We start from the raw sequence: 14,792 nt of genomic DNA, 5'->3' as shown, positions 1-14,792 counted from the left end.
CATGTAACCCGTGGCACCCTTGTAGATTTGGTTTTACCACCACGGATTGCATGGAGGCCTGGCTCTTCTTCTCCTCCTCCTCCTACTCCATCCTCCTCCCTCTCCTCCTCGGCTGACTCCTCCTTTTCCGCTGCTAGCGTCTCTTCCGCTGCGCCGCCCAAGCTCCCCAGAACCTATTCAACATGCCAGGGGAGACGTTGCCATGCCGTGCTGCGTCTGTTGTGCCTGGAAGCCAAGAGCCACACTGGCCCGGCACTCCTTTCAGCTTTGCGTTCACAGGCAGATCAGTGGCTAACACCGCTCAATTTGACAGTTGGTAGTGGTGTGTGACAACGGTGCCAATCTGCTTAGCGCATTGAAACAGGGCAAAATTACGCACGTGCCATGCATGGCACACGTCTTAAACTTAGTCGTGCAGCGATTCATTGTCAAATACCCTGGGGTCCAGGACATCTTGCGACAGGCAAGGAAAATCTCGGCCCATTTCAGAAGATCTTACACGGTTTATGGCTCGCCTTGCTGACATTCAGCGGCGACACAATCTGCCGGTCAGACGTCTTATTTGCGATTGCCCGACGCGATGGAACTCAACCTTCTATATGCTTGATAGGCTGCTCCAGCAGAAACGTGCAGTTAACGTCTACCTGTATGAACTCTGCGGCAGAACAGGTTCTGGGGAGCTGTTTTTTTTTCACCGCGCCGGTGGCTGCTCATGCGCGGTGCATGCAGACTTCTGCGCCCATTTGAGGAGATCACCAAACTGGTCAGTCGCAGCCATGGTGCCATCAGTGACATGGTACCTTATGCCTTCTTTATGGAGCGTGCATTGCGTTGTGTCATTGATCAAGCTGTGGAGGAGCAGGAGCGGGAAGATGAGGAAGTCGCAATGCTGGATGAATTCCCAGGGGGGGCTACTCTATCTGAGACAAGTGAACAACAGGAGTCTGAAGAGGAGTCAGAGGAGGATGGTGCCGTGGCGGATGAGGAGGAGCAAGAAGAGCATGCTTTAAACCTTTCTGGGATCCCTGTTGTTGTGCGTGGATGGGTAGAGGAGAATGAAGAGGATGACATTATCCTGGATGATGAGCAGGAGCCAGGCCACCACATCGCTTCCAGTTTAGTGCAAATGGGGGCCTTCATGCTCCAGTGTTTTAATAGGGACCCCCGTATAAAAAGCATAAGGGTCAAGGACCAGTACTGGGTGGCAACGTACTTAGACCCCCGGTACAAACACAAAATGGCGGAAATGTTACAGCCGTCACAGAGGGCTGTCAGAATGCAGCACTTCCAGGCCTTGCTTCGAGAAATGCTGCATTCTGCTTTTGTGTGCGCTGGCAGAGGAGCAATTCCCACTCCCAGAGAAGGAGTTGCGGGTACCAATCCAACAGCGCCTGCAAGAAGAGGCCGGTTTGAAGATGTGTTGGTGACTTTGGATATGAGGTCATTCTTTCAGCCGACCCATCGACAGGTGTCATCCGGATCCAGCATCAGGGAACGCCTAGACCGCCAGGTGTCCGACTACATCGGGTTAACGGCCGATGTGGACGCTCTGAGGAGTGATGAACCCCTGGACTACTGGGTGGGCAGGCTTGACCTCTGGCCAGAGCTTGCCCAATTTGCAATCGAACTGTTGGCTTGCCCCTCGTCCAGTGTCCTGTCCGAAAGGACGTTCAGCGCAGCAGGGGGGATCGTGACCGATAAGCGTACTCGCCTAGCTCACGACAGTGTTAACTACCTCACATTTCTTTTTTTTTTTTTTTTTTTTTTTTTTTTACCACTCAGTGTAAGTTTATTTACTTGCTATGGGACCACCTCAGCTTTCAGCTCAGTGTCCCTTCCAACAATCACATCATAGTGGTAAGTATTTTTTTTTTTTTTTTTTTTTTTTTTTTTTGGAGTGTTGATACCAGGCTTACTGTTTTTCATGTTAATCTTGTAATCCCTCTCTGTCACACACTCCCATCTTCTTCCTACCCCTTTCCCCTAACCTCCCCCCCCCCCCTCCTACCTATCTGTGGACCACCTTTTTCTATTTTTTCCATAAGTACTTTAATTTCTATCCCAATTGTACCTTGTAGTATCTTAACTGTACCTATTTAGGGCTTCCTCAACCCCTCTGAGATGAGCCATTTCTTCCTGAAATCTACCCAGCACTTCCATTTCCCTATAATTGGAGTAATACTCTGTTCTTCCCGGCTACTTCTTAAACACTCCATTTTATAGGTCTTTTCTACCGAATCCACCCATTCCCACATTGACGGAACTTCCTTCTCTTGCCATTTCTTCGGTATTAATTTTTTACCTGCATTCAGCAGGTGGGGGATCACTGATTCCTTATATTGTCTGAGCCCGATTCTTGTCCCATGGAATAACACTACCCAGGGATCAGCCTTCACCTCTTTGCCTGTAATCTCTTTGATGTGGGCTATAATTTGGTTCCAATAAGTTTTTATTTTTGGACAACTCCACCACAAGTGTGCCATCGTGCCCACCTCTCTACATCCTCTCCAACATTCCCTGGCGCCATCCTGCTGAAACTTGCTTTTCCTTTCTGGGGTATAATACCATCTCATCAAACATTTAGCGCTCATTTCAGCCGTTCTGGCATCTACCGCCGAGCCATGCACTAATTTAAATATTTTCTTTACTATTGTGTTTTCTAATTGTGATCCTAATTCCCTCTCCCATTTTTTGATGTACGCAGGTACCCCCAGCTCTACTCCCTCTAACAACATTCTGTACCATCTCGAAACAACTTTCTTTGCTGTCTTTAATGTACAGAGTTGTTCCAACGGGGTCAGATTTTCCGCTGTTCTAACCCGCACAGGGAGTTTTTTGATAAAACTCGAGAGCTGAGCGTACCTCCACTCATCAATTATCATCATCTCTTTTTTTTGTGCCAACTCGTGATATGGTGCTAGTCCCTCCCCTTTCAATACATCTTTTAATTTTACCTCCTCTTTAACCCAGTTTCCTCCTATTTCCTGACATCCTGGTAAGAAAAAATTATTATTCTTTAATGCTATAAGTGGTGAATTATATTTTCCGTTAAATTGCCTATATATCTTATCCCAAATCCGCAGTGTGTTTCGTGTAATATTATTCCCTTCCAAAAATACACTTCTCTCTAAAGGGGGATTCCAAATTTGCTTATCTAATTTTGTTCTACATAAATCGTGTTCCAGTCTCACCCATCTTTTCTCTGTGTTGTCCCTTATGCTCCATTCACTCACTCTAGACACCACAACAGCTTCATAATAAGTCTGCGCATCTGGCACTGCTACTCCACCCCTGTTCTTTGGTTGACGAAGTGTAGCTAGGGCTACCCTGGCTTTTTTATTTTTCCAAACAAATTTCATTAGGATAGATTTTAATTTTGACAAGTAAACATTGGACAGAGGAATAGGGAGCATCTGAAACCTGTATAGGATCTTAGGGAATATTATCATCTTTAATGAATTTATTCTTCCCAGCCATGATAGTGCCCTATAGCTACACCTTTTACATTCTGCCTGTATCTCATCTAGTAACGGGATATAATTACAACGGTACATTTTCCTCTCTGTTTTTGCTAATTTTATCCCTAAATATTTAAGCTCACTCTTCCACGGGAGTTTCCAACTTTGTTGTACCTTTTGTACCTCTCGCTTGTTAATATTGATATTCATTATCTCCGATTTTGACCTATTTATTTTAAAATTTGAGACCTCCCCGTATTGGTCGAGTAGCTCAAATAATTTAGGCATAGATGTCTTTGGGTTGTTTAAGTAAATTAAGATATCGTCCGCAAAGGCTGAGTATTTATATTCCGCTTTTTCCACTTTCACCCCTTCTATCCCGGGATCCCCTCTTATTGCTGCTAGGAGTGGCTCCAAAGAGAGCACAAACAGGAGGGGCGAAAGCGGACAGCCCTGCCTTGTACCCCTCTCCATTTCGAAAGGCTCCGACACATACCCATTAACTTTTATACATGTCTTTGGATGTTCGTACAGTACCTTTATCTTCTGTAACATCTTAGGTCCTAGCCCCATCTTCTCTAATGTCTTAAACATAAACCCCCAGTCTACTCTGTCGAAGGCTTTCTGTGCGTCCAACGACAAGAGCAGACTGGGGGTTCCACCCTGTCGCATCTTTTGAAGCAGGAGGAGTGTCTTTATTCCGTTATCTTTTCCCTCTCGTCCCCCTATGAAGCCCGTCTGGTCTGGGTGGACCAGTGATGTCATTAAACCCTTCATTCGCTCTGCTAATATTTTAGCATATAGTTTTGTATCCGCGTTTAACAGCGAAATCGGCCTGTAGCTGGTACACTGTGTGGGATCTTTGCCCTCCTTCCGTATTAGAGTAATTGTAGCCCTTAAATCTTCATTACTCATTCTATAATCTTCTCCTAGGCCGTTCATATACCGAGATAAATCAAGTAAGTTTTTAGCCAGAATGTTAAAAAAGAAAAAAGGAAAAAATTTCATTGGGGAAATTAAGAATAAAAATGGAAAAGTGCTCTATACTACCAAAGATATAGCAGAAACTTTTAGATTATACTTTGAGCAGATATTTACGGACAGTAAGAAAAAGGCCAAAAACGGAGAGAAAGAGCAGAAGATCAGGGAATTTTTGGAGAAAAATGCTTTGACTAAAATCACCCCCACGGAAAGGGACATACTTGAAAGGCCAGTTTCGGAGGATGAAATAGTCAGAGCGTTATTAAAATCAGCACCAGGAAAATCCCCGGGACCAGACGGTTTCACAACACTATATTATAAAACGTTTAGAGAGGCTCTTGTTCCCCAAACTACCTCACATTTCTAAAAATGAATGAGGCATGGATCTCGGAGGAATTCAACACATGTGACCAGTAGACCATGTATATGTCTATAAACAATTTTTTAAATCGAGCACACAGACCTTCTTTCTTCATTTGGCTCACTTCCTTGTCCAAAAAAAGCACACCGTACTATATGCCCGTACCCTCCTGTTTGAAGAGGTTGAGCGGTGTCATATTTCTACTGGGGCTGCTTATTATGAGGGGCTCCCACCATCCCTGTGCTGTGCTGACTTCCTCCTGGGGCTGTACCTCTGCTGTGCATATTATGAGGGGCTCCCATCATCCCTGTGCTATGCTCATTATGAGGGGCTCCCACCATCCCTGTGCTGTGCTGACTTCCTTCTGGGGCTGCTTACGGTGCAGGTGTCAGTGCTGTATATCACGGTGCTGGTGTCAGTGCAGTATATCACGGTGCTGGTGTGAGTGCTTTATGTCACGCTGCTGATGTCAGTGCTCTCTATCATGGTGCTGGTGTCAGTGCTGTATATCACGGTGCAGGTGTCATTGCTGTATGTCACGCTGCTGATGTCAGTGCTCTCTATCATGGTGCTGGTGTCAGATCACTCTATCACGGTGCAGGTGTCATTGCTGTATGTCACGCTGCTGATGTCAGTACTCGCTATCATGGTGCTGCTGTCAGTGCTGTATATCACAGTGCTGGTGTTAGTGCTTTATGTCACGCTGCTGATGTCAGTGCTCTCTATCACGGTGCTGCTGTCAGTGCTGTATATCACGGTGCTGGTGTTAGTGCTTTATGTAACGCTGCTGATGTCAGTGCTCTCTATCACGGTGCTGGTGTCAGATTACTCTATCACAGTGCAGGTGTCATTGCTGTATGTCACGCTGTTGATGTCAGTGCTCTCTATCACGGTGCTGGTGTCAGATGACTCTATCACGGTGCAGGTGTCAGATGACTCTATCACGGTGCAGGTGTCATTGCTGTATGTCACGCTGCTGGTGATCATCTCCTGCACCCTCTTCTTTGCCTACCCTGACCTTCCCTCTCCTCCATTGCCTTCATGCGCTCCACAGTCCTGAATTGTCACAACAATTTCACATATAAAAAAAGAATGCTTTTAGTTGTCCATCCCAGATTCACCTCATACATGTGTTATGTCATTGGCCATGTGGTGGGACTATGTTTGCACAGCTAGTAATTATTTTGTGGCTGCAAATTTGACCTGTAGGTTTGCAAAGTTCGCCTCCCATTGAAGTCAATGGGGCCCGCCGCGAACATTACGGTTCGCGAACTATCGGCCGCGTTCGCGAAAACGTCCCGTCGGAAGTTCGTCCATCACTAGTCTGCATTGATATGTAAATACCCACTGACCAGCTGTATTGATATGTAAATAGAGGCGGCATTCATATGTATATCATGCCCCCCTGAGGTCATATCCACCATCACCTCTGCTGAATTCTGCCCACTGAGGAGGTAAAGGGGTATGCTTACATAAGCCTAACATCAGCCTGTTCTGCAAAGGCAAGCAAATTGGAGGTGGAACCCTTTTTCAAAATAGCATGGTGCCACAGCACCGTGAATTTTGGTTGCGTGTGAATAGGCACATCTCAGCAGAAGTGTGAGGGTGTCATTAACAATTCTTGGCACTGCTGTGCATCTGCTAAATTGTTTCTGTGGTGTCAGGAAAGCGATTTTGCATGTGTTCCTAAGACATATAAATGTGAACGCAGGCTAAATGTCTCAGTTATATTGGTGGTCAGTGTACATCTTCTCATTACATTGGGGCTTGGTATATAATCCTTTCATTCACACTAGTGGCCCATGTGAAGGTCCCCCTTACATTGGTGGTTAGTGCAAATTCCTCCTTACATTGGTGGTTACTGTGAATGCTCCTATTACATTAGTGGTCAGTGCAAATCCCCATTACATTAGTGGTCAGTGTAAATGCCCATTACATTGGTGGCCAGTGTAGAAACTCCTCTTTATATTGGTAATCGATAAAAAAAAATCAAAACTTGCATTTGTGGTTGAATCCAATTACATTGGTTGTCGATGTAGACAATCCCTCTTTAAATCGGGGTGAGTGTAAAGCCCCACTTACATTGGTGGCCAGTATATAAATCCCCCTTTATTAGCGATTGATGTAAAATCCCCCATTACATTGGTGATAAGTGTACATTTACCTTTACATTGGTGGTATATGCAAAATTGCCCTTACACTGGTGGTCAGTGTAAATTCTCCTTTACATCGATGGTCAGTGTAAATCCCCCTAACATTAGTGGACAGTGAATGAATGAATGAATGAAATACTTATATAGCGCACAATGCGAACTGAATCGCCTCTAGGCGCTGTGGCGAGCTTTGATCATCTGCTAAAAGAGGAAGGTCTTGAGTTTTTTCCTAAACGCCAGGTGATTTTCTTCCAGGCGGATGTTTATTGGTAGAGCATTCCATAGCCGAGGCCCTTGGACAGCGAATCTCCGATCCCCCTTGGATTTATACCGGGCTTTGGGCACGAGGAGGAGGTTTTTGTTGGCTGATCAGTGTAGAAGTGTCACCTTACATTGGAGGTCAGTACAAATCTCCTTGACAATGGTTGTCAGTGTAAATTCCCCCTGATCCCAGGAGTCCTAGGATCCATAAGAGTTGTTTGTCTATTGATGGGTCCCCTCACCTCCCCAGTCCATGGTGTGCAGGCAGTGAGGAGATGATGTGCTATAACCTTTAGCAACCAATCAGTGAGCAGTAGTAATGTGCACTAACCTCTTGCAACCAATCATTGAGTGGGAAGGATATGCAGCAACCTCTAGCAACCAATGAGGGAGCAGTAATAATGTACAGTAACCTCTAGCAACCAATTTGTGAGTGGTAAGGATGTCCAGTAATCTCTAGTAACCAATCAACAAGCAGAAGCCATGTGCTGTAACCGCTATCAAATAATCAGTGAGCCATAATTTGTGCTGTAACCTCTAGCAGCCAGTCAGTGAGCAGTAATGATACACTGTAACCTCTGGCAACCAATGGCAATTGCTGCCTGATCTGATTCGTTAAACAGATTTTCAGTCTAGTTGCTATTTATTGTATGTCTCTGAGCAGGTGGAGAGCGAAATTGTATTAAGGGGGGATGGGGGGGGGGACAAGAAAATATTTGCCATGGGTTCAATCAATATTAAAGATGGCCCTGGTACTGGGCAAGCAGTGAGAAGCTGTTTTACCTGCTTTAACCCTTTGGACCTCACACAAGCACCCTCATTTCCTTGAGCTGGTTGTGATTGGTGGGCATACAGAAGGTATGATTTCTGCCACAGCTGCAAAGCATTGCAACTATGGCATGTGTATGCCCCTGGCCACTGCCTCTACAGCTAAAGGGGGTGGTGACTGAGGGGCAGTAATACTGTGGCTCAACTGCAAGGTTTCACTGCTTCCCAACCTCACACGTGAAAGAGCCATAATAGTGCTGTCAGTCCCAGTTTTCCAATTACCACCACACCAGCCACAGTGCCACCAGACCAGTCTAGCTAGCTCCAGTGTTTTCTGGATTGCCACTACACCAGACCACTGCAGAAAGCTTTCCTGATCACCTCCATACTGTCTCAGCATGACCTGACCAGTGTATGCCTGCAACAGTGTTCTTTATCACCACCACACCAGTTGCAGTATCACCACACTCAGCAATGGTGTCCCTAATTGTCACCAAACCAGTGTAAACCAGCAACAGTGTTCCTGATTCCTGCTACACAAATCCCAATGTCAGAAGACCAGTGCAGCTAGCAACGGTATTCCTGATCACCGATACGCCAGTGCAGTATTGCATGTGCCTGCCATCTGTCCTCATCCTGGCCTGTTTATTGACCTGGCTTCTGCCTGCCACCTGAACTTGCCCATCTGCTCATTTGATTTACTATGTTCCTGCAAGACACCAGTCCCAGCCATCCCGTGGAGAACTTCCTCCCTAGAACTCGATTGTTCTTTCTTTTTTTTAGCCTCCTGTACTTCCTGGCCAGTAAACATGGCATTCCTGGGGGCAGCCACATACTAGGCTTGCTTGGCTTACAGGAGTGGAGACTGCTACAGGTGATGCTACACTAAGCTATATTCCATGATCACTGGTATAGAGGCGAGGAAACCATTACAGTACATTAATTTTAACACATTTGGTTAACTTTTGTGTTAAGCAAGATACAATGGTTGGTACATAATCAGTCCAAGTGAAAAAGCTTCACACATGTGGTATTTCAATACTCAGAAAGGAATACCAGAATGTGTTTTGGGTTGTAATTCTAAGGATTTATATGCTGTGTGTGAGAAATATCTTATAAAATTGACAACTTTGCATATAAAAATTATTTTTATTTTCTTTCTGCATTTTCAAAAATCTTGTGGCAAAAAATGAAGTCCTCAAAAGACCGTGCCTTTTAGAAAATACCTTGGTGAGTTTGATTTCCAAAATGTGGCGATTTTGTGGTTATTTTCATTGTCCTGGTGCTCCAAGGCCTCCAAAAATGTGATAGGTAGTCAGGAACTTAGATGTGTAATTTATGCCCCTGGAACGCCTATAGGTGCCCCTTGGATTTTGAGCCTCTCTATGTGGCTAGACTGTGGAAAAGTTTCATGCATGTGGTATCACCATACTATACTACATAGGAGTAGTAGATTGTATTTTAGAGTGTAATTCTAAATATGTTATGATGTTCGTGAGAAATATCTTTTTCACTGAAAACTTTGTGTTAAAAAAATACATTTTAATTTTCTTTCCTTCATTCTCAAAAGACTCACCATGCCTTTCAGAAAATACCTTGGAGTGTTTTCTTTCCAAAATGGGATAATTTTGTGGATGTTTCTCCTGTCCTTGCACTTCAGGGACTCATGAAATATGATAGGTAGTCAGGAAATTAGTTACATAAAATTATGCTCCATTTTGGGCCCCTCTGTTTGGCTAGGCTGTGAAAAAAATCTTAAACATGTGGTATCCTCATTCCCAGAAGGCATAGTAGAATGTGTTTTGGGGTGTAATTATACAGTGCCTTGAAAAAGTATTCATACCCCTTTGTCATTTTACAACCGAAAACGTTAATTATTATCCCAATAATTTATTGGGATTTTATGTGATAGACCAACATAAAGTGGCACATAATTGAGAAGTGGAAGGAAAATGATAAATGGTTTTCTAAATTTTTTACAAATAAATATGTGAAATGTGTAGCATGCATTTGTGTTCAAAGTCACTTTGTAGAACCACCTTGCACTGCAATTACAGCTTCAAGTCTTTTTTGGCATGTCTCTACCAGCTTTGGACATCTAGAGAGTGACATTTTTGCTCATTCATCTTTGCAAAATAGCTCAAGCTCTATCAGATTGGATAGAGAGCGCCTGTGAACAGGACTATTCAAGTCTTGCCACAGATTCTCAATTGGATTTAGGTCTAGACTTTGACTAGGCCATTCTAACACATGAATATGCTTTGATTTAAACCATTCCATTTTAGGTCTGGCTGCATTTTTAGGGTCATTGTCCTGCTGGACAGTGAACCTCCGCCCCAGTCTCAAGTCTTTTGCACACTCTAACAGGATTTCTTCTAAGGTTGCTCTGTATTTTTCTCCATCCATCAACTCTGACCAGCTTCCCTGTCCCTGCTAAAGAAAAGCATCCCCACAACATGATGCTGCCACCACCACTATGTTTCATGGTGGGGATGGTGTGTTCAGGGTGATGTGCAGTGTTAGTTTTCTTATCTCTATTGATTACAGCCAGCTTTTCACTCTTACTTTGGTATTTTGGGATCTATATTTCTATATCATTTTTTCACACCCTCACCCCTTGATACATTTTTTGCAGTTGCTCACTGCATCTGGTTGATCCTGGTTTGTGACCACTGTGTGCTTCCTGCCTGGTGCCCCCCTGCCCGTTCCACAGCTCTTGGACAAGACTTTCCTTATGGTGCTTTTCCATTTCACTTCCATTTTTTGCCGGAGAAGGGGTATACATTCCATATAGGTTGTTGGGAAAGTCATATCTTTACTGCTCATCAACCTTGATCTATTGGCAAGCGTTTCCTTTTTTGCAGATTTCCTCCTTTGGGTACTCGTTTTTTACTATGGTATACCAACGACATGGTTTCTTTGCAGATATCCTTTTGAATATTTCTATCTCCTGAAGAAGTGAACGTGACTTCACGAAATGCATTGCATTTTAGGGTATCAACTGGCTATCTTTATATACATATATGCTATTATACCATCTTTGGATATATTTAATGTAATTTTAATATGATTTTAATTATGTATGTGAATGAAAGCTTGTATTTATTTGTTTTTGTTTGGTGCAGCTCCCTTAAAGTCCCATGGGCATTTTCTATTTATGAGAGTTCGAACAAGGCAAAAGAAAATATAATGTTGGACATTTTCTAGAATGGGCTAGATGTGAGTAATGCCTGGACATACTGTACATTTTAAAAACAAGGCAAAATGATCTGAAACCAGTCTGTGTGTAGCCTGTTACAACCTTAACCACACTGAAGCTCACTATTTTAACCATAACCTTAGTTGAAAATGTCCTTGTGTAATTCAAAGAATACAACATACTCCACAGAGGTGTTTTACTAGAGTTTATTTAAAAAAAAAAAAATCATTAATGTTTAACATCATAGTGACAGTGCAGACAGCAAAGGGGCACAACAGTAAACAGAGGACAATCAGCTTGAAATTTAAGAGACAGGTAAAAAGAACTTCAGAGAATTTAATTAAACAGTGATTTAGGCTGATTATTCTCAGATTAAACACTATTGTTTAGATAGAAATATGGTATTCCTCTGGACCTTACAAACATCTTCTCCATCTTTTGTTAATATTAAACTAAAAATTACAACATTAGAACCTGTACCTTATCTTAATTTGCTTTTACATGTTGTGTACAGAATATAGTAGTATTGTAAATTCTAAAATTAGGATATATTTAGGCCTCACACTGCAGTTCTTAAATACGTCTATTTTCTCTGGGCCCTGCTCATTTATGAATTTTAAGAACTGGGACTGTCCAAACTAAAATAAGGACAATCCACAGGTGTGGAATGGGATTCCCTGATAATTTGATATAAAAAAAAAAGTGACCTTCATAAAAGATAAAAAACTGCAGAGACGTGCAACAGCAGGCAAGAACATATTTAATCAATTCGTTTTTTGTGCTTCTATAAAAGTGGTTGATGAGCAAATAGTGTGATGGTAAAGAATGTTCCACTTCGAACATCTTAATATTGTGCATATCAACTGTAATGGTTTACAACAGAACATTACAACCCCTATTAAATACAATTATAAAAATCTGGAAGCATGTAAATGTTGGTCACAGCAAAAATCACTTTCAGGTGAAAGTTACATAAATAACCTCAAATGTGTGGTAATTAAAATACACTACAGGTATCTTCCAAATAATTTTTTACAAATGTTGGAATTCTAAATTATCCCTAGCTCAAACCCTAAGGGCCACAGTATAAAAAATGGACGGAGGAATTGTCTGCATTGCTCCTGAGAACAAATACGCCAATGCAGGTTAGAAAACAAAGGGGAAAGTGAAGAAATGGCTAACTTTAATACACAAAGCACTTTGTTTAGTGGTTACAGTTCAGTGCATGAGTACTGCAATATGTCTACAGCAAGCCAGCTTTGATTTACAGTGCTAAGCTGCTTTAGACATGTTAGGGTAACCAAACGCTCATTCCAGAGGTCATATGATGGCTTTTGGTTGTTTAGGAAAGATTTTGCTGAGTTCATAGCACAGAAGTGCAGTGTAAAAGTACAAACAGTTGCAAATGGTAAATAGGGACTAATGAGTGTTGAGCTAAAGAGTATCTGCAACATGTACTTGTCAGTGTATATGCATACCAAGTGAAAAATATATTTTCAAGGTCTGATCATCCCCTTGGGTATGGACAGCCCCTGACATCTGGACCACTAGCATAACGTTGAATAAAAAAACACTACTTTATGAAAAAAGTTGGTTATGGTATCTAAGTTTGCCGATACGCGATTAGCCTAGATTTCATAGCTTGGTGGTTTTATACTTGACCTGCATATGACAAATTGCTTAACGGCTAAGCTCTTTCACTTATTTTTTAATTGAGTGCTTACATTGCAGAAATCAGGAAATAGGTGAAAAGCTATACTTGGTTTAAGTTAGGGGGAATAATTAGACCCAGGAGCTTTTTCACCCAAAATGCATATGTTCTGGGTGGTTTGGAAAAGTCCTTAGCAATAGTAACTATAATAAGTTAACAAATGCTGTACCAAATTATTTCTGCTCAGCAAGGATAAATGAACAAGAATGGACCAGCATTTTCCAACTTGCAGGATCTGTATGGAGGTTCTCCATTTCATTATTTATGACCTACACATATTATTATGACAAAATAACGCATATAGTATAGATCTCCCATAGAGTATGGCCAGCATTATATTAAATACATCTTTGCATTTACCAAGGAGAATCGAAACTGCTCTTGAAAATAGTATTTTCACTTTTTTCCTCATCTTGGCCCATTAGCCAATCGTCCGTAACCTGTACAGAAGACATATCATCATTTGATGACTGAACTAATTTCTTATCATCAAAATCTAGAAGTTTCAGTTCCTTAGAAGACCAGCTTCTTTGTGGCTCTAGTGGTTTAGTGTGGCTGGCTAAGTGATTACTGTCGCCTTTTGTGCTTACCGTCCCAGCAAAATCCATATCTATTAGACATCCTTCCTTATGATTGTTGTTGTTATTGGAATTTGAAGACACATCAGCCTCAAGCAAACCTTTGTTGCTTTGTAACACCTGAAGGTGGAAAGCGGCAGGAGCAGACTTTTTTCTCCTTGGAGGCACTGCTGGGATTAATGAATTACACTCAGATGTGCTACTATTTTCGGTTGGTGAAAGTATCTTATCACTTTCTTTAGTTTTTACAGTTTGAGAAGGCAGTATTGTCCTTGGTTTGGGTACTGGGTATATTTTAGGCTTTTCACTTATGTCTGCAGTTTCTACTTTGTGCTCCTTTTTTGAAATCAATGCATTGGTTGAGAAGTCTGCAGGGCCAGTAGTGTCCATCTGTGCCTCGGGTCTGGATGCTAAAAGAGCTGTTGAAATAGATAAACTCTTTAGATCAGATTTTGACTGGTCTTCAAGTATATTAATCAAACCTGTAGATTCAACATCAGTTACTGCTTGTTTTGTAGGATGGGTTTCTGTACACAACACCAGTTTTTCAGCAGACTGCAATTGGACTGGATCACTTATTCCTGATACCTCAATTTTCTTAACAGATGCAGATAACATACTATTATCCGAGAGTTTTTCTAGATCAGTTGAATTCACCGATGGTTCTGGTTTTGGTTTTGCAGGTACTCGAGGTGGTGGCCTCAAAGGTGTTAAACCATCTGAAACCCCAGCATGATGTGCCAATTTTGGAGGTACTTGTGGTGAGTTTTTTTCACTTGGTGGCTGATGTTGCTCTGTCTTCTGTTCTGGATTAAGTAGCTTTGCAAAAAGATAAAGTGTTTATGTAAATTGCAGTACTGCCAAACAGCTTAAATATTTAATACACACAAAAAATAGGAATTGTGACTTATCTTGGAGTACAGTACAGGACTGGTATTCATAGACCATTGGTTAAAAGGTGCCACCTTCAGGTAACTAGTCATCGACAAAATCTTTTTTGTAGGGCTTCCCCTACAGCGTACTCATGTAACCCTGCCCACTACACAAGGCTTTAGTGCAAGCAATTTGAAGTAATCAAATATGTGTCCTGTACTGTACTCTAAGATAAGGTATTTACAGGCAATTCAAAATTACCATTATCTTTATAGTACAGCACAGAACTGGAATTCATAGACCATGGGACATACACAAATAATAAAACTGAAGGCATAGCAGCCTGTAGCATCGCAAACTGAAACTACCAACAGGCCCACAAAAAACACAAAGGTTAAAAGAACCCGAACAAAAAACAACTTAAAGTTCCTTGCGGCCAAAACTTGCAT

At 42.2% G+C, this 14,792-nt stretch overlaps 1 protein-coding gene across 1 annotated transcript in view; it reads right to left on the bottom strand.

Annotated features, from left to right (window-relative positions):
* Nucleotides 1-11,371: 11,371 nt before the first annotated feature.
* Nucleotides 11,372-14,792, bottom strand: part of SYNJ2 (synaptojanin 2) — a 203,928-nt gene continuing 200,507 nt past the window's right edge. The window contains exon 27 of the mRNA XM_077486270.1: nt 11,372-14,289. Within this exon, the coding sequence (XP_077342396.1) occupies nt 13,249-14,289 (1,041 nt within the window). The 3' untranslated portion in view covers nt 11,372-13,248. The remainder of the gene's footprint in view (nt 14,290-14,792) is intronic.

This window comes from Lithobates pipiens, unplaced genomic scaffold, assembly GCF_037356315.1.
Source record: "Lithobates pipiens isolate NorthernLeopardFrog02 unplaced genomic scaffold, aLitPip1_a1.2 Scaffold_18, whole genome shotgun sequence".
In the NCBI taxonomy this organism is placed as follows: Eukaryota; Metazoa; Chordata; class Amphibia; order Anura; family Ranidae; genus Lithobates; species Lithobates pipiens.
The sequence above is the reverse complement of the archived record's forward strand: the minus strand, read 5'-3'. Positions and strand labels throughout refer to the sequence as shown.